The 20,666-nt window shown below is 34.8% G+C and overlaps 1 protein-coding gene across 1 annotated transcript; it reads left to right on the top strand.

The window, feature by feature from the left end:
* Nucleotides 1-15,189: 15,189 nt before the first annotated feature.
* Nucleotides 15,190-18,401, top strand: LOC131074356 (uncharacterized). Its single transcript, XM_058010952.2, has 3 exons — nucleotides 15,190-15,381; nucleotides 15,612-15,662; nucleotides 17,654-18,401. Exons 1-3 carry the CDS (start codon nucleotides 15,220-15,222, stop codon nucleotides 18,128-18,130), a joined length of 690 nt encoding a protein of 229 aa, XP_057866935.2. The 5' UTR covers nucleotides 15,190-15,219; the 3' UTR covers nucleotides 18,131-18,401.
* Nucleotides 18,402-20,666: the final 2,265 nt, after the last annotated feature.

The raw sequence follows: 20,666 nt of genomic DNA, 5'->3' as shown, positions 1-20,666 counted from the left end.
GAAGTAACAAGTGTACGACACACATGCAAGAGGCATTCAACGATGGCGAAAAAGGACAAATGTGCAGAATATAAAACGTCAGTGGCCTTGGAATTCGCCACGAACTTCACGTGATCACTAAAACAAAGTTTAATGACACTTCTCAAGAGAATTAGGTGGTCGAAATATTGCGTTACACGTTGCATGAACAGTGAACGCTAGAGATTCACTCCCGAGAACTTGGATTGAACGTACAGCATTTCGTTAAATAGATACTTTAGGCAATAGAGTAAGTAGCTTACTCTATACTCTATAGGTGGTTTAAAGAAACAACCGTACACAACCTAGTACGGAATTCTAATCAGGTGCATTCTTCCGCTTGAATTGTGGTAATTTATTTTTTAATGCATATATTAATGAGAAAGAAATATTATAATAGAAAGTTTCTTCATGATAAGAATTTTGAAGGTAGGCTTGGAATTCAGGGTCTTTCATTTGACATTTTAAGAAAAATATTGACTGTCAAAAAAATATTTAATTTCGACAAAGTACAATTGCAAACATAAATCTTATTAATAAATAAAAATATTAGAACATAATTGTATGAACTACAAAAGTATATACCTTGATACCAATTGTTGGCATTAGGTTGTCATTGATGTCAACTGGTATGGCATGGTCACCAATGAGTAAGTAGTGGTGACCGATATGGGTGAAGAAAGACATGATGATGTATACCATTATATGTGTAAGCAGACAGAAAGGTATGTTACCGGTACATATGAAATACATCATCTACTAGTAAAGTAAGACCACCGGCAAGGCAAAACAAGCAAGCAAAGAAGAAAAGAAGGATGTGAACCGGTATACACAGAGAAGTTTAATGCTACTGGTAAATGAGTTTAGTTGATGGACTAGCATGTTTGATGGAAGGCCAAGCTCATCCACCGACATAGGAGAGGTCAGCAGGTATGAAGGTCCACCGATGAAGTTAGGTTATATCGGTAAGGTGAGTTGAATCGGTAGATAGTCTTGGTCGGTGAAGGATGTCAAATCGACATAGTAGACTGAAGATGATGCCAAACCGATATAGCAAACCGAGCTTAGGTGGATGTCGACAAGGATGACAGGTGGAAACCAGGGGATGAGCACACAGAGGTCGGTGAAGTATTCATCGACATAGTAGTTTACAAGAAGGTCGACTTTAATGAAGAACCCACAAATCATGGGAGGATGGCAGAATGTTGCGGCTTGAGGAAGACAAGGTGGCAAGGTGATTGAACCCCGACCTTGCAAGACGATCTGATCTATGTACCCGTTTGCCGAAGGAAATAGCTGAGCCATTAATGGCGATTGATAGAGAAACACAAAAAAGCATGTTGCAGTCATCCAAATATAGAAAACGCACATTGGAAGGTGAGGTGTTGGCGGTGTTGATTGATGACATGCGGATCATCATTCCAGAAAAGTAGATCTGATCATATTTGATATGGATTGAGTTGGTGGAGGAAAACCCTAGCACGCCACCATTTGAATGATGCTTTTGGCGGGAACCCTCACAGATAAATATGTCAACTCGACACTGAAATTAGATGATGCTAGATGCGAGGTGTGAGAGGAAAGAGAGCCTTAGCAAGAAGAATGACTATCTGCCTAAGAGTTATTTCTTAGAGAGTCAGAGTGTGTGTTAGCAGGTCACCGGTGAGAGGGTCTAACCGGTAGAGATAGAGTAACGGGTAAACTATTACAGTCTTAATAGTCAAGCATACCGGTAAGGAGTAATTGGTTAGGAAGGCATCCAAGAGCAACATTGTGAAGTGTGAGGCTTAGAGAGAGAGAACAGAGATTGGGAGTAACCAGTGACTGATCAGAGAAAGTAATATGATAACCAGTAGTGTGAGAACTAGTGAAGAAGAGGAGGTTGTTAACTAGTAGACATCTGTTGATCAAGTGTTGCAGAACTCATTTGCAACTAGGTGCTTTCATTGCATTAAAATTGTATTGCATTATATTACACCGAGTTGGTACTTGGTGCAGGGGTTGGTGCTCCTTGGGTTGGTGCCCTAAATCAATAGGGGTTGGTGCTCCCATGTTTGATGGATCTAACTATGCCTTCTCGAGTAGAAGAATGGAGACCTATATATCCTCTTTTGGTTTTGATGTGTGGATGTTTGTCAAGAATGGTTATACTGTCCCTAATGTTCCTCCCACTGATATGGATGCTAAGGAGTATGAGAATAATGCAAAGGCTAAACATGCTATCTTAAGCGGGTTGTCAGATAATGAGTTTGTCAAGGTCATGCACTGTGCATTCGCCAAGGAGACTTGGGATAAATTGCAGAGATTATTTGAAGGAGATGCCAAAGTCAAAAAGGCCAAACTGCAATCATGAAGAGTTCAGCTTGAAGGCATCAAGATGAAAGATGAAGAAAATATTGCAGACTACCTTCATAGAGTAGATGAGATTGTGAACACCATCAAAGGACTTGGAGAAGAAATTGCTGATGGGATTATTGTCAAGAAGGTACTTAGATCTCTCACATCTAAGTATGATACTAAGGTTTCTGCCATTGAGGAAGCAAAGGATCTGAAAACCTTCACAATGGATGAGCTATTTGGCTCTCTAACTGCCTATGAAATGAGGATAACCGATGAAGGGCAAAGTTAAACTCCACCAAAAAGGGCAAGGAAGAGGTTGCTCATAAAGGATCCAGTGAAGACTCGGATGCAAAGGTAGCAAACTTTGTCAGAAATCTCAAGAGAGGATCTGACAAGTATAAAGGAAAGTTACCACTCAAATGATTCAACTGTGGTAAAGTTGGACACTTTGCTGCAAAATTTCCTTATAATGAAACCAATGGAGATGAGCAAAGAAGTTTTGGCAGATCTGTCGGTAAAGACAAAAAAAGGAATGTCTACCAACAAGGAAGAAGAGGCTATAAGAAGCATAATAACCTATATACTATTGAGGATGATGCCACAAACGAAGAAAGTGCATCAGAAGATGACTACCATGAGAATGAAAGAGAAGTTAATCTCTTCATGGCACTAGATGAATTGGTTGGTGAAGATGAGGAAGAAGAAGACATTGAAGCTGAAATGGATCTAGAAGGTGAGCTAATAAGTGCTCTTGAGGAGTTAAGTAAGACAAGAAGAGAACTCAAGAAGGTCAAGCTTGCTGCAGCAGAAGAACAAGGTCTCTTGAAACAATCCCTGGATAAGTCCAATCAAGTTATCTCTGACTTAAAACTCTAGTTGGAAGTCCAAGAGGATATGTGAAGTTACATCCTCTGATCTAACGAAGAAGGAAAAGGAGCATCGAGATTTGGAAGTAGAAATAGTGAAGCTCAGAAAAGAGCTTGAAGAGAGTAAGGATGAACTGAAAAATGGGGAGCAAATATGAGGGTAGCATAGAAGCCTTAGACAAGATGTTGAGCAAACAGAAGCAATCTAAAGATACCGATGGCTTAGGATTTGAAGAAGGAAAAAGTTCAAACAACAAAGACACATTCGGTAAGGAGATACAGTTAACTTCTTTTAGTGAAGGTAAGAAAAGAAAACATTCACATAAGCAAGGATACCGGTAAAAAGACTTATGCATAATCTGTTAGAAACCGCCACACAAACCGGTATACACAATCAATGAACCGGAGGCCACACTCAATGTACTAGAATGCAGATCTTAGGAGAAATGCAAGAGTTGATCATGAAGGATTCACTAGAGTTAGCAGCATGAAAGGAATACTCCTAGTGAGACAGACATTTGTAGGACCAAGGCAACCTAACTGGTATGTTCCAAACTTTCATGGTTATTGTTACCAGTGTAACAAATTTGGGCACATGTTAGCTGATTGTAGATTAACAAATAAGCCCACTATGAGTTATGAAAGTAGAAATCCATTTAATTCACTCTGGGATGTGAATGTTGTTTGTTAGATCAATGTAATGGATTTGGTCATTGGAGTTTTGAATGTAGGAAGAGTAAACCGTTGTCCTACAATAGTTTCAAAGATTCCTCCTTCAATGTAAATGTGAAATGCTATAATTGTCAAGAGTTTGGACATATAGCAAAGCTTTGTAAGAACATGAAAATCAAGCAGAAGAGGACAGATCCCGATCAGGAACCAATAGCCAAACCAGAGCACAAAATTGCATTTGATAAGAAGAAGGAAACTCAATTGGTTTGGGTTGAGAAAGAAAAGGACAAAGCAGAATCAAGTTTGATAGTGCAGACTGCCCTACATGCTGAAAGAAGAAATCTATGGGTTGTAGACAATGGTTGTTCAAACCACATTGTAGTACTCTGAATCTAGTTTCCAAACTACTAAATTTTTTCAAAACTGGATAACGTTAAGGGGTTCAAATTTTTTGCACACACAAAAGTGTTCCTATTTTTTTCAACAAAACATAACATAGTGTTTGATATGCGCATCAAAAAAGTTATAGTTGCATTTAGTATTTTGAGAAACCTTTTGATAGAAATATAGTTAAGAGTAAGCACTAGAATTTGTGTATTTTTTGTTAAGTAATTTTTTAATGATTTTTCAAAGTGAACACATCCTGAAAATCAGGTACCTGTTCGTGCACGTCACATAACTTGCACCAAAATAATAAAAAAATCAATTTTTTAAAAGTGTAAAGAATGAAGTGTAGAATAATAATACTCAATTTATTTCAAATTTGGACAAGTAGTTCAAAATTTATTGAAAAAATGGTACATGTCTGTCTCTAAGAACTCTAGAGACATTGATAAAAGAAATTCAAGATTAATATGTTAATGTTGTTCAATTTTTTTTAAAATTATATGCTTAGAAATCTCATAAGATGTATGAAATTATGATGACAATTTTACAAATACCCACTTGATAACATGTAAACTTAATGATGAGGAAGTTGAGAAATTATATTTGAAGAAAAAAACAAGCAAAAATGAGGCAAATGAAACTCCCAGGCCTCAACCTTGCTATCCAAGGCTAATTACAAGCCGTGACCCGATTGGGCTTTTATTTTTTACATAACTTGATCAGGCTTTTATTTTTTCAATAACCCAACCAAATTTTTATTTGTTTAGAAATACGATTGAGATTTTTTTTCATTAAAAACTCGATTAGGTTATGTTCTTTAATATTCATATATGTTAACATATACATATACTCATATATAGTCTCATATATGTAGATGCACATATATTTATATATGTAGACATACATAAATTCATATATCTATATTTATCTCTCTCTCTCTCTCTCTCTCTCTCTCTCTCTCTCTCTCTCTCTCTCTCTCTCTCTCGCCCCCTCTCTCTCTGTTCCTCTCTCCCTTGCTCGATCTCTCTCCCTCTCTCCCTCTCCCTCTCCCTCTCCCTCTCCCTCTCTCCCTCTCACTTTCTCTCACTCAACCCCTCTATGTCTCAACCTCTCCTCTCCTCTCCTCTCTCTCTCTCCCTACCTCCCTCCCTCTCCCTCTCCTCTCTCTCCCTACCTCCCTCCCTCTCCCTCTCCTCTCTCTCTCTCATCAACTCCTATCTCTCTCTCTCAACCTCTCTCTTTTGTTGGATTTGTGTGAACATTGTCATTTTTGTCATTGATGTCAAACCTGGTCATTCGAATTGGTCTGGATGTGGTATACTGATAAGTTGAGGTAGGTATAGCTTATGATGAAATGCAGTGATGAAAAAAAGGTATATGAGATATAAGGATTGTATAACTCTATAGAGTCATTTCCAGAAGTGACCACAAATCTTATATCTTGATCATGTTGGTTTATATTTAAGTTTTTGGTCATGGTTATATTACTCATATTCTATGCTACTATTTCTATATTTCGGAATCAATGGTATTCATATTATGAAGTCATTTTATGATGATGCTTGAGAATAGTGCTTATGGACCCATTCCTATGGCTTTGGCAGATGCTTGTTTTGGTCTTGGTATGTGAAGTGTTTAGAATATCAGTGAAGGCCGACCTGGTTATCACGTCTTTGATCGAGGCCATTTTTGGTAACGTATTGATTTGAGCAATTATATCTTTGGATAAATCACTTGTGCTTCTAGTTGACATATCATCTTGGTGATTGTGCTTACTAGTGTGTATTTATTACACATCTATAAATGTGGAAGACATGGTATGAGTGTGTAGATTTCATGTATGAGTCAATACAATGCGTGAAGTGAGAAGTGTAGATAGCAGAGCAGTTGGAGCAGAGTCAAAGAGCATAGTAGTGTTGTAGTAATCTTTTACCAGATCTATTGCAGTGTACTGATCAGTGTTAGCACAAAGATTCTTTACCGGATCTTTTGTGAGTTGTTGCTTTGAGATTTGAGCTTACAATGGATTTGATTCTATGTATTCAAAGATGAACCTTTCTTCAGTTCATCCTTTTTTGTTGTAGTGAGCATTCCGATTGTAAGTCTTTTTTTTTTTATCTTGCAGTGACCAGTCTGACAGTGATCTATTTTTGTAACTTGGCAGTGAGCCACCCCTGTTATAAACATCTATATAACTAGTTATATAATTATCTTGAGAGATAACCCTCTCCGTGGTTTTTCCCATTTGGGTTTTCCATGTATAAAATCCAGTGTTCCATTTGTGACTATGTTTACATGTTTATTCTGCATTTGCTATTTCATGATTGTTATGTTAAATCTAATATAACAGCATGAGAGGTTAAGAAGTCGGGAAAACGTTTTTATGAATATGTGGGAATACTGATTCACCCCCTCTCAGTATTCTGATCCCTTCAACCAATTCAACAATTGGTATCAGAGCTTTGATCCCTTGCTTGTAAGATTAACCGCTTGAGGGAGATCCTTGTTGGTTGAATCATGGAACCTATGTGTATGACCGAACAATTTTAGTTGGATGAAGATTTGCAGACAACTCTTGAAGATTTGAAAAGTGTTGAATCAAAGAATGATGAATTAAAAGAGAATGTTAAGATAGCGAATGGATGTGTGCAAAATATGTGAGAGCAAATCCAAAAATTCAAATTGAGGCATAAGGAGGTTAACAATCAGTTGAAGCAGGCAAATGAGACTATTAAAGACCCGATCCAAAAGATTTGAGGAAAGAAATAAGATAGAGGAATTTCTGAAAGAGTCAATCAAGTTGAAGACTAAGGAATGTGAGATGCTAGAGTAAGAAGTGAAGAAGCAGAGGGCAAGAAAATAGGTTCTTGATATAAGTAAGCTCTTGGAAGAATTGATCAACATGCAGAAAGCTAATTCAGACAAGATTGGACTTGGATTTTAGCTCGGTGATTGTTCAAATTAGAATGAAAAAGATAAAGGCAAAGAGGTCAAGGTACAAGAAGAGAAGAAATCAAAAGATACAAGCAAAATCCAGAATCAGAATACTAATGCAAGAAGGTCACCGGTTCATCAAACTAATACACAAAGTTACCCATCTTTTAATGGCTATTTTTTTAATGCAATAAATTATTGTTAGAATCACAATCCAGTTGGAGCAAATAAGGTACATAATAACTTTCATGGATATTTTTATACTTGCAATCATTATGGTCATACAGATAATTAGTATAGATCTAAAACTATTCCGGTGAATACAGTAAAAAAGAACATCAACTGTTTTAGGTGCAAGCAATCCATACATTATGCTAATCAGTGCAGGAATGTAATTATGGAGAAATCTACTGAGAATAATGGAATGAAGAATGATGGATCAAAGAAAAAATAAATTTTGGTCTAGAGAAAGAAAGAAGTGAATAATGGAAGCAAGTATGATGTACCAAAATCCAGTGCAGGCATCTCTTCCTTCGGTAACTAAGCATATTGCTTCGACTCAGGGGGATTCTTTGAAGGAAAATCTTCTAATACCCCCGTCTGAGTAGTTAATGTTGTAGATCCGGCATGACTGTGGTAGAGAGGCTATCAAATAAATAGTGGTTTGTGCTAACGTCATCGATAAGAAACTTTTTGGCAGCAAAACCCTAATGCAATTTTTGGCAAGATAAGTATCGATGTTTGAAGCTATTTTTTATTCATCATGCTTGAAAATATTGTAGAAGTGAAACATAGAAAGAAAGCAAAGAAGATTATCATGGAGTCTAAGAAAATCGTCGGAGAACAGAGCAACGAAGCATTTCATGTCGTTGGTAAGGTTCGACTTGAGGAGTTTGACACTGAGACAATCAGAATGCAAGAGAAGAATTTGAGTGAGGTGGATGCACAGAAAGTTAGAGATTTAAGTAAAGGGTTTGATCTATGGGTTAAGTTTCCCTAGTTCGATAACAAGGAGATAATTATACTGATTCTCAACTGTATGTAGGATAATTGCCTGGTATTTGACAAACCCTATATGATATCTAAAGATCTTATTTTGGCTATGATTGGCTTGTGTGATAAAGGAACAATACTAGTGAAGAAATTTGTGAAAAATAAAGAAGTTGAAACCCTAACCAGTGTAACGGGAGATCAAAGAGCTCTAATAATTGACAGAATTGATGATCCAAAAGTTAGGTATGTGGTCTATGGTATCTCTTACAAACTCTATTTCCAAAATAGGGAAGGTTCCACTTCGGCAATTGTAGTTTATGTTGTACATATGATGGTAATGGAAGAAAAAGAGTTTGATTTGTGTGAACTTTTGAAAGATCAATTGCTTGAGAACATAAGAATAACAAAAGAACAAAGTTATCCCTTTAGGTTTGGATCATTACTTGTCTGTCTAGATATGTACTGTCTTAGATCCTTACCGACAAAAGAAGATGTGTTAAGGGAGTCTCGTGTTCATGTGGCTAGACAAATCTATCATTATTTAAAGAATCTGGATAATTGTGATGAAATTTGTGAAGCTTACTTTAAATCATTTCTTGATGCTTGGAGTGTTGCCCCGGTATCTCCTAGTGTTACTACTATTGAGGAGGGTTCTTCCTCTGAAAAGAGAAAAATGGAGAAGATTGTGTCTATCGGTTCCCATGTTGCTAAAAGGCAAAAGAAAGATCAGTAAGACAAGGATATAATTCAATTAGATGATCCAGAATCCCTTGTTAGAGAAGAGTTAGTTGTTGTTGAACCGAAAGTGATATTAGCTAAACCTGATGATAGTGATGAGCCTAATTTGTCAAAAATTCTTGAAGGTGATGATGAAATAAGAAAGATTGGATCTATTTGGCTTACATTTGTTAAATTTGATGAGATTGAGAAATTGTTGGTTAATCATTTACTTTGAAACAACATTAGAATTGAGGATCTTAATGACGGGCTTCCAAAATCTTTGTTTGAGTTGCTTAAAGAACAAATGAATGAATATTCTGAGACTAAAAGCTTGAATAGCTTGTTGGAAAAATGCAGTGATGCATAGAGGAGTTTATCTGTATGTATAAAAGAAATGAAGAACTACATCGACAATGATGCTAGCAGGGTGTACAAATATTGTTTGCAATGACCGACAACTTTGGAAAAGCTTAAAGCTAGGATTGATTCAACGGAAGGTGAATTGAGTTCTCTAGGCAAATCTTTTGATTTTTTGAATGATAAGGATGGTGTGCATAAAAAGAAGGTAAATACTTTGTAGTTTGAGCTATTGTTTTTTGCAGAGGCAGAGAGAAGACTTTGTTAATGTTTTTTGGAAGGTTAAGAAAATTGTCAAAGCAAAATTGGAGAATTTTTAGCATTGCTTTTGGATGCAGTTGAATATGACCAAAATCCTTCTACTCACAAATTTTCTCATGTTATTGATGTGTTGGTAGAATGTAAGAGTCTTTCAATAAGTATTAAGCTAGCTATGCATTTGTGGAATTTCCTTCTTCCAAAATTGAAGAAGTATAAGGAAATCTTTCCAAAAATCTGCAATAATATCCTATAATCTCATAAATTTAAAACCCATAAATTTGCAACACTAGATGCAGAGATCTAAGCCTAATCTGCAATAATATCTAAATCCACACCTCGCGCTCTATGCAGCTAGCCCAATGATCTTCTAGATGTGGCACATGAGTGAAATGAGAACCCATGAATTTGCTAAATGTGATGATTGGGTCAAATTTGTCCCAATTAATTCGAAGCAGGTCCAAAGAGAACTTGAGCAATTCACCCTCAATGTTCTTTGCCACCTTCATGTCAGAGTAGGAGTGTGTTCCTACAATAATTGGAAGTTGGAAGCATGGCTTATGTTTTCTCTTTATTAAATGGTGGGCATCTGCCACTTGCCTATACAATTCTAAGACAATCAACCCATCGCAAGGGTATTAGGACAATTTGTATGGAGGCATAGTGCACCGAACAACCCTTATGTATGTAAATGTTTTAAATTGTGTGAAATAGATGCCAAATCATTTGATCTCGTTGTCATCCTTAGGGGATATCCTTTTACTAAAGTCTCCCTCAATTGACCTAATGATGACAAAGACGAAGAAATCATTGACCATGCGATGACCCTTTCTACTCCTATCTAGTTGTAGCTGAGGATAATGGTGATATATAGGAGTATTTGGGAGAGACCCTTCACTTTTCAACTCGGGGTATATGGCTTGTGCTATAAGTAAGTAAACCACATATGAAGTCATATAAAACCTTGGGTTTGTCTTGAACCACTATAGCTGCTCATCTAGATCATCACTTATCACTTTGCCCCAATCAATTTATTCCTTCCTTGCCAAGATAATTTTAATAAACGACAACATTTAGGGGTGATCTCCTTTTCATCTGGTAGTCTTGCCACCCTGTTGAGGAGAGTGATGTGGTCCTTGGCATCCATGTGGAAATATGCCTTGTGAAAGATCTTAATTTGCTCCAATTGATTGGGCTTCTTGGTTTTTCCCATTAGATTTTTATTGATATAACCCATGGGATCTCTTTCTTCTTGAGAGTATCACTACTCGCAAGTCACTATGACATGAGCATATGAATCATACTTGCGGATATGGAAAGTATCTTTGATGGCATTAGAGGAGATATCTAAGATTACATTATCGAGTGGGCCATAGACCCTTCTTTCATCTAGCTTAAATATTTGTATGCACATGCCATTATCAGCTCGAGAGATTGTAGAGCCACTAGAAATCTTGCTTCTTGTACAAGTCCTAAGCACACCAAAGTAGTGGCCCAAATGGTCCTTTCATCTAGCCTGGCCATCCTCTATGGGAATTCGTTCAAGTCTACATGGCCTATGTTAGTGTCCATGATATCCTTGTTTGAAGAATGTATCTTCGTAGGTGAAACCTGTAGGAGTCAAATTTGTACTTCATGGTGACTACCCTTGATCCAAACATTAGCAATTCTGCATCCAAAAGAGTTGTATCAAGAGTCTTATTATTAAACAAAAATAAAACGCAAATCAACCAAATTAACTAGTGCAAAACACCTTATTATTCAAACTATTCCAAGTAAAGTTTGCAAAAAATTGAGGGTCGGGGATGTGAACATCCTTGATCCCCTTCTTAGTAGAGGCTCAAGATGTTTGGGGGTTGTGGAAATCATGATCTGTGATCCTCAATTATTATGCATGAAAAAAATAGTGGGGCTCGGGGATCATGGAATCTTTGATCCCCAAAGGATCGATGAATAGAAGTTGGGGTTAGGGATGTTGGAATCTCGTGATCCCAAAAGTGGGCATCGAGGATTTGGGAGTGATGATCGAGGACGTTGGAACCTTACGACCCCAAAAGTGGGAATCAGGGATTTGGGATCCCTGAAGGCACTGGACAAACACAACTCAAGAGATAGAACAAGAAGCCTTAGTTTGGAGATTTGAGATTCCAATCCCGAACTAGGGTTAGAAAATGATCGACGAGATAAAAAGGAAACAACGAAAAAAAAACTTAAACCCTAAAATTTAGAACCAAACCTAAATGAAAAGAAGAAACAATGAGGAATGACACAAAAGGAGACAAAAAGACAAAACACAAAGGAGAGGGCAGAGGGTGACAAGAAATGGAAATGACGAAGGAAAGAAAACAAAAGAAAAAAAATGAGTCTACCTTCGAACAAACAAGGCTGACACCAAAGTTGTCGCACAATCCCTTCACACAATCTTGAAATCACGCACTGAAAAGCACTAAATTCACAAAGGGAAGCAAGAAGTCAAAAGCATAGGTGCATAAAACTGAAGCAGAGATGCCAATTTATACATTCGAACATGATAATTAATGCAGACAGAGGTGGGGCCCATCGAGGGTCAAGGATCGAAGATTCTCGAAAAGGACATCGAGGGTCAGGGATGTCTCCATCCCCGATCCTTGAAAAGAGATAGGGCACAAACATAAAAAAAGAGGTGGGGTCGGGGATTAGGACTTCTTGAATCATGAAAAGGGACAAAGGAAAAGGGAAACCTGATCATCGATCCTTGAAAGACACAAAAGGAAAAGGCAAGAAAGAAAGCAAAAATAAAAAGACAAAAAGAACAAGGAAAATGAAAAGAAAAGAGGGGACAAAGGACAAAATAGAAGGAAAAGAAAACAGAAGGGGGGTCCCCATTTCTCAAAACGAGAGATGGGGTGTGCGTTGTGGAGGCACAACAATTATAAATAAAGAATGAAAAATAATAATTTAGAGTAGACATTTCCTTTTTAAATATATAGTCATCTATAAAAATCTAAAAAATCTATCGTTCTAGAAATTTATTTCTATGACATCAATTTTTTTCAACCAATTACAAAGCAGATGAATAATTTTTACAATATATTAAGTTTAAAAATATAAATTTCAAGTCAAGTTTATTATAAAAATAAAAATAATAATTATTTTCGATTGATACAAAATAATTGATTAATTGAACTTGCTAGGCAAAAACTAAGAAGCATATATAAAAAAAAAACATTCTAAACTGTAGACTTAAAATGTCCAATAAATATTAGCTGTCCATGGACTAACATGTTTACATGTTAATGGGTGTACAATTATTATTTGCTCAAGACAGTGAAGGGATATTGATAAGAAAAAATGGTATATGCATGTTTTCACTAGAAGCTACAAGTTAGCAATTCATAATAGCTTTTAAAGCCTAATTCGATGGAATTAAGGACAGTTTTTGTTCGCTTCTGCTAAAATTTTGCTATTGCTTTCTGTACCATATTTCCTTAAGTAAATTCCCAATGGTATTTCTTAAACTTTATTGAAAATAAATAGCGGAAACAATGGAGCCATTTATACATTTAACTAAAAATAGCATTCTTTTAGTGCGGCTGACGTGGAAGGCACACATGCGAGACGGAGTAAATTAACTGACGTGGAAGGAACACGTTGCACACTTGGAAATTCAATTCAATGCGGTCATAGAAAATGACAGAAAATGTTGGGTTAGATGCGTTGGCAAGCCACTAAAAGCATCAAATTATCATTAGCCACCAGGATGCCTCTTTTTACAAAGGAATATAATAATCTATTAAATATTATTTTAAATATAGATATTAAATCTTATTATCTTAGTTTTTGTTAGTTATGATTTTTTAGCTAAATATCGGTGGAAATTATCATAAAATGTGTAGGTTTTGAAACTTGGCTGTCAAACTCTATTGCTGTCATAGTTAATTGAAGAATGAGCCTCTAGCCACGTGACCTGAGTTGTTTTGGCATATATCAAATCATTCTCCAAACATAATAGCTTTTGGGCCAATTCCCTAGAGAACATGAAAGTGGGGCCCACTACCAATGAAGACTCGTTGGTATTTAGAGCAAATGTGAACATACTTGCCATGCATGTTAAAGTATCACAATGGTAGATGTTTACATTATGCAACTTGTATTAGACTTCAATTCTTCATGTATCATTAGAGAAAGGTGACAGGTGACAGGTGACGTGATGTAATTGGATGATGTACATATCAGACGACAATCACACACATTAAGCTTTGATTTATAAGCTGAAAAGTGTTAAACACTTATAGTTACCTGACATTCTCTAGACTTAATATGTTGTTTAGTGTGTGTGGTTTAAGGCTGGTTTGTACACACCTCATTTGTCCAAAGACTTCCAAAACACTACCGATACAAAAGGAAACCATAAAATACTAATGCAAACAAAGGTTTTACTGTAGCCATGAGCCATGCCAATCAAAATTATATGAAAGTAACTTTTGACTTTGTCATCATAGTGAAAGTTGCCTTCAAATTATATTATTCTTCTCATTCTTTTTTATTTTTATTTTTGTCCTAGCTCTTAAGTGTTACTATGGTAGATATTTGTTGAAATTTGTATAGATAGATAAATTATAACTTTCCTAACAAGATTAAGTATGAAGTTATTTGTCTTTTTGTTTTCACTGTACAAATTAATCATTACATTAGATTTTTTTTTTGTCAAAATGAACTGAAACAAAGAACTAAGTGAGGTATATGTACCTTTAACCATTACAAACATAATACTCTAATACCTAATTCTAGAGACTAGGGACATGTCATCTTTTAAGCAATAGGCTAATACTCTTGAATACGAATGGATAACTCTTCTTCTTCTTCATGTTTCTGTAAGATCACTTAACAACACAAATAAAAAGAAATGCAAACATAGATTCAAAACATCAATAACCATAACCAAAATATACTAAATCCCTAAAACTTATCACTAAGTTTATAAGATATTGGTAATTATAATTAAAACTTAAGACCTTGTTCAACTAAATAGAAACAATCATGTGCATATACAGCAAAAGATTAGGAAAAAATATTTTTCTTTCTACATATGAATCCTCTTACATTCTACTTACAAATGTACACATATGAATATATTAAAATTAATCTCTAGTTAATCTATAAATATCAACTTGATATATGTATGAACATGTGAAACCTTAAATACTCGTGGGATACCATGGAAAAATTCATAGTTTGTTTTTGTTCCAATCTTTCCTTAAACGTTTGGAGCTTCACACCACCGTATATGGCATCATATACGCCACCACCCTTTCCCAAGGTAAACGTTTTTGCCATTGCTTACCATATTTCCAATCTGTTTACTTAACTTCTCATTGGTATTCGGTACACACTATGAAAACAGATAGCAGAAACTATGGAGTTGTTTTCAATTTCGACCAGTTTTAGAATTTTCTTCCTCTTCTTTTGCTCCCCATCGTATAGAAATGATTTCCCAATGCAAAACTACAATGGAACTGAACTTGCGGCTGGTGTTGATTGAAGAACACTTGTGGGGTCACGCTCATAAATTTAATGTAGTCATAGAAAATGATGTAAAATTTTGTGTTGATTAAGTTTATCGTCCCACCTTGTGAGGCCTCTGGTCATAAGCATTGCAACATTTTGCACTTGGCAAACAGCAGAGGAGAAAAAAATGAGCGACCACCAGAGTGTGAAGGCTTCATTTGCCATATTCACCCCTGAGGAGGGGTTTGATATGGACGATGCAATTGCCCATGTCACCAAGGTAGCAGCTGAGATTGAAGACACTAGGAACATCAATGTGGCCATTCTCAAGGGCCTCCACCATTCATGGGTATGAATTTCATTGATAGCATCACATCATATGGGTTTTTAATCTGCAATTCATTTGTAGAACATATGTAGTTTTTGAATTTGATTTTGTAATATTTTATATGCATTTTATATAGTCGAATCTTGAAATTTTGCGTAATAAATGTTATGAATTGTAGAGATCTGATGTCTTTCATTTATTTGTAGATTTTTGTCAGATTGTCTGTCTAATTGTACAATTTGTTTGTTCAGGTGGCAGTTTTTGGAGTACAGAGAGTGGTTGAAGCAACAAATTTACCCGAGGTATGAAAGAAATGCAAAATTGAAACTATTGACTTAAAATCTGATGAATGAATTACAATTACAATTGCTTCATTATATAAAGCTTTTGGATACATCCAACACAACCATCTTCCCCTTAATTTCAACTACTAATGACTTTAAGAGAAAACTATGATATTTAAATGATAATCTTCATATCTTCTTAAGCAACATAGATACAACTAACTTTAGTTATTGTTCCAACTTGTGTGTGCTTCTCTCCTACCACAATGTGGTGATTTCCTTTGCGATTGCATTTTACCTCTTCTTTGTTACGATAATGTGGTGATTTCCATTTTTATTGTGTTTTACTTTTTGTCCTTCTGTAGTTTCAGTTCTTTGATACAAATGCAGGGCTTCATCTTGAGCTGGTTTTAAACCTCTTTGTTTTGTTTTAGGGGTAATTTCACTATACCACCCACAATCTTCACCATGCTTCCTTCACAAGGGCTTCAAATAAACTATGACATTCTTAACCTCCTATTGCTTCTCTACCTTCTCAAATTCTCTAATGATTTCTTCAGTGCTTTAACTGGTTCTTCATCCAACTATTGCTTCTACAAATTCAGCTTTGACTGGTTCTTCAACCAACTATTGCTTCTTCAAATTCTACCTTCTGCGAATTCTCTAATGCTTTCTCTAATGTTTTCTTTTGGTTCTTCAACCTCCTATTGCTTCTTTCAGTACTTTAATAACTGGTTCTTCAACCAACTATTGCTTCTATAAATTCAACCTCTATTGCTTCTACAAATTCTTGTACTGTTTGCAAATTTTCTAATGATTTATTTAGTGCTTTAATTGGTTCTTCAACCAACTACTAGTTCTGCAAATTCAACCTCCTATTGCTTCTACAAATTCTTAATGATTTCTTCAGTTCTTTAACTGGTTCTCTTCGATACCAAATGAAAGTCAGTGCTCTAATTAATTCTTCAACCTCTCTAATGATTTATTCAATGCTTTAATTGGTTCTTCAACCTCTAATGATTTATTTAGTGCTTGAACCTCCCACAATTTGAACCTGAAAGCAAAAGTCATTTAACCTCTGTAATGATTTCTTGAGTGCTTTAATTGGTTCTTAAACCTCCTAGAATCTCTTCCTCAGAAAGAAAAGTGTCTCAAACCTACTCTGAAATAAAATTCAACCTCTCTTCTTCAATGCTCTAACTAGTTCTTCAACCTCCCCCAATCTCTTGTTTCTGCGAATTGTTGAACCCAAAAAAGTGTGTCCAACTTGCTCCGGTTCTCCGGTTCTTCAACCTCTCTAATGATTTCTGGTGTGCTTATGGTTTTTCGACCTCCCAAAATCTTCAAGGGTCCAACTGGTTCTTCAACCTCCTTTTGCTTTTGCAAATTCTTGAACCCAAAAAACCTACCTTTTTTGTCTTCCACTATAGCTGTATCTAATGATTTCATGATTTCTTTGGTGCTCCAACTAGTTCTTCAACCTCCCAAGCTCACTTCACTTCTACAAATTCTTAAACCCAAAAAAATTTCTCAAACCTGCTCTCATATCAAATAAATCAAATACAAAATTGTAACATGAATACACAGTTCTATCTATTTAATAGATTACAAGAATCAAAATAGTAACACAAATAAACCCTTCTATTGATTTAATAGATTACAAGAAATTCTATAGATTACAAGAACTTCTCATTGTCTTTGTCTCATTATATAGAGGTCTTAAATATTTTAGAAACTTATCATGCTAAATTTGTATTATTAGAAATAGCCAAAAACACGAAAACTAAACAATTAAAAAACTAAAAAATTGACATAAAAAATTTATAGTAAAACAACAAAAACTAAAAGCGAAAAACCATATAAAATGAAGAATTACAACAAGATATATGTTACATATTTTATTATTTCAAGAAGATTTTTAGCGACTATATTTTGTTGTAGTTACATTATTATTATACATTGATAAGATTACAAAGAAAGATGTGAAAATGTTTGTTGGGTTCCTGCAGGCTGCTGCCTTTACGAAAGGATTAAGATGTCCAGTGAGAAAAGTTGAGTCGGGATGGTTCAAACTAAATTCCCAGCAAACAAGAAAAGATCTTCCGTTTGCACAGATCTCAGTGGGAGACATAGTGAGTATACGTTCAATAAACAAGAAAACGTCTTCCGATCACACCAGTTGGGAGGAAGAGGACTCACTCTCATACTCGTGCATCGCCATTCTTAGGGCCTATTTCCACCGCTTCAAAGGCTTATATTCTTGCTCATTCTTCGACTCCCTCGATAAGAAGCGGATAATCGGTATAGCAGTGTGGGACACCATTGAATCTGCACGTTTTGTGGCAGAGCATCCTGAGTCGAACCCTGCACTAGCATATTGGGAACATGCAGAAGAACTCAAGTTCCATATATATCAGGCTGTGTATGCTACCACCCGCAGAGATTCTTCACTACCTGGCTTTCAGATATCATTTGAAAGCCCATAAAAACTTAAGATATATTGCTACATAAGATCTGTGTAAGAAAACCAGTATGGTTTAAGAGGGTGTAATGTTGCTTCTGCAACATTGTATTTATTTAGATTGAGAAGAGGTCTGTTATGATTGTATTTAGATTTGCGAGTGAATGCAAGATGAAAGGCCAACAATGGCGCCGGTTCGGTACGCAATCTTTTCGGTCTGAGTTTGTTCTGATTGGCGCGTTTACTAGTTGATTGGAAAGTTCTATATTTGTAATGAGATTTTGGGAAAGAGAACAGTCGAGAAACAGAACATTTATTTTTTAAATATAAAGAAATCCAAAAAAAACTTAAAAAATCTATCATTTTTAGAATTTGCTATTATTTGCTCGTTCAATAACAATTTTTTTAAACCAATCATAGTGTAGATAAATAATATTTAATATACTAAGTTAAAAAATATAAATTTCAACTTTATAAAAATCAAATTTATTTTGAAAACAAAAATGATAATCATGGTGCAAAATGTTCTTTGAGTGTAACAGTGTTTCCTACAACAAGTACTAATAACCAATTAAATTGTTAATATTTATATTTAATAGTGTTTTAGTTAATTGTTGTTATAAGTGGTAATAGTGTTTCCTACCACAAGTACTAATAACCAATTAAATTGTTAATATTTATATTTAATAGTGTTTTAGATAATTGTTGTTGTAAGTGGGAAAATGTTGGAGATAATTTAATGAATTTTTATATTTTTCATAAATTATGATAAATATCTTTTATTTAAAATTTCAATGTCACATACAACCTTCACAAATGTGAGAGTAATTTTTGCAAAAAATATCTATATAACTCACAGTATTTATCTTACCAATTCCTACAATTTGTAGTCTATTTTGCCTAGCTCATATGATTTCTTAATGTTGCAAAGATGAGCAATGTTTATAAACACCTTTGAAAATTTGTCGAATCACATTAAGTTCTCCTTGCTAAAACTACTAGATGGGATAGCTTTGTGGCACTAAGTGAAGATTCAAAGACAACAAGCGAGCATGCGTTAGAATTAAGATTATGTTCTCTAATAATTTTTCTATGATGCTCTGATAAATTTTGATTACAAGTGAACAATGCAATTCTAATATTAATAATAAAAATATTGTGTTTGATTAAGTACATGTGATTGAACCATATAATAAAAATGAAACTTGTATAAATATATACAAAATCAACAAACCATGTAAACACAAAATATACATGAAGAAACACTGCAAGTAAAAACTCTAGCACTAATAGACTCAAGCTTGCATTAAGAACAATAATAAACTACACCAATAAAATCTTCCTATGCATGTATTTAATTGTAATTTAATGGCATAAAAATACATTAAAAAAATGTTACAAATCTTTAACTTTTTTAATTATATAAAAAAATAAAAAATCAAGAAACGACCAAATATCTAAAAACTAAGAGTAGCTACTATGGAAAATTGAATTTCCCATAGTCATATTCAAGAAATTAGAATATAAAGTAATTCCCCTTACATCTCTCTTGCAACACAAATTCTATCACAATTATTGTATTGACCAATTTCTTAAATCTAGGCATCCTAAAAAGATAGTCAATGCTTTGTCATAATACCTATATTGGGAAGTTTCTCTATAACTTCCAATATGAAGATTTCCAAATAAGCTCCATATTTAATAGATTCTTACATAACAATCAAAATATAGATTAGATAAAAATAATAAATAAATAATGTCCCCACCCTTATAAGACATTCTATTTCAATCACTTCATAATGTTTTGAGATCATGCAAGATTTATGATATAAAAGATTAATTAAAGCTTAGGATTTATAAGGAATTAACCATAACATTCTCCCAATAATACAATAGTAAAATGAAGGAATCAAGTGCAAGAAGAGACAAAATGCATTACTTCTTTCCACCAACATAACTTAATTGTGATAACTACTTTAGTGAGAGAATCTACAAGATTATCCAAAGTGGAAATCTCTTATATCATGGCTTTACCACCCTCAGTTATGTCATAAACAAGGTCATATTATGGATCAATATGCTTAGTATAATCATGCTACATAAGAAATTTAGCCAAATAAATAACTCTCTTTCAAATCTTATCTTAACCCACCCACACTAAAAGACAATACTTGGAAGCATTGAAGTTTGAGTCACTTGTGGAATAGGCAATAAAGATAAGCATTGGAAAGAAAAAAATCATTGACCACTTTTGAATATGACTAATGATGAATTGTTCTATTGATTCAAAAGATTATTTAAGGATCACATTGTTGACATAATGTTGTCATTTATGTCAACTAGGTCAAGGTGCAAATAACAAAAGAGATGAGATGCACAAAATATTGCTTGCAGATGTGAAAGAGTAATGGATTCATGTGTTGCAATGAGGTTCATTATTGTTCTACATCAACTTCATATTGAGTTGAATCCATTTAGTCTGATTATGCCTTTTTTTTGACAGTTTTTGGCATGGAAGTTTAGAGAAGAGTGACCTTGCAGGGTAACATAAAAGCAAAGAA

Source organism: Cryptomeria japonica, chromosome 3 (genome assembly GCF_030272615.1).
Source record: "Cryptomeria japonica chromosome 3, Sugi_1.0, whole genome shotgun sequence".
In the NCBI taxonomy this organism is placed as follows: domain Eukaryota; kingdom Viridiplantae; phylum Streptophyta; class Pinopsida; order Cupressales; family Cupressaceae; genus Cryptomeria; species Cryptomeria japonica.
This window is presented reverse-complemented; position numbering and strand designations above follow the sequence as displayed.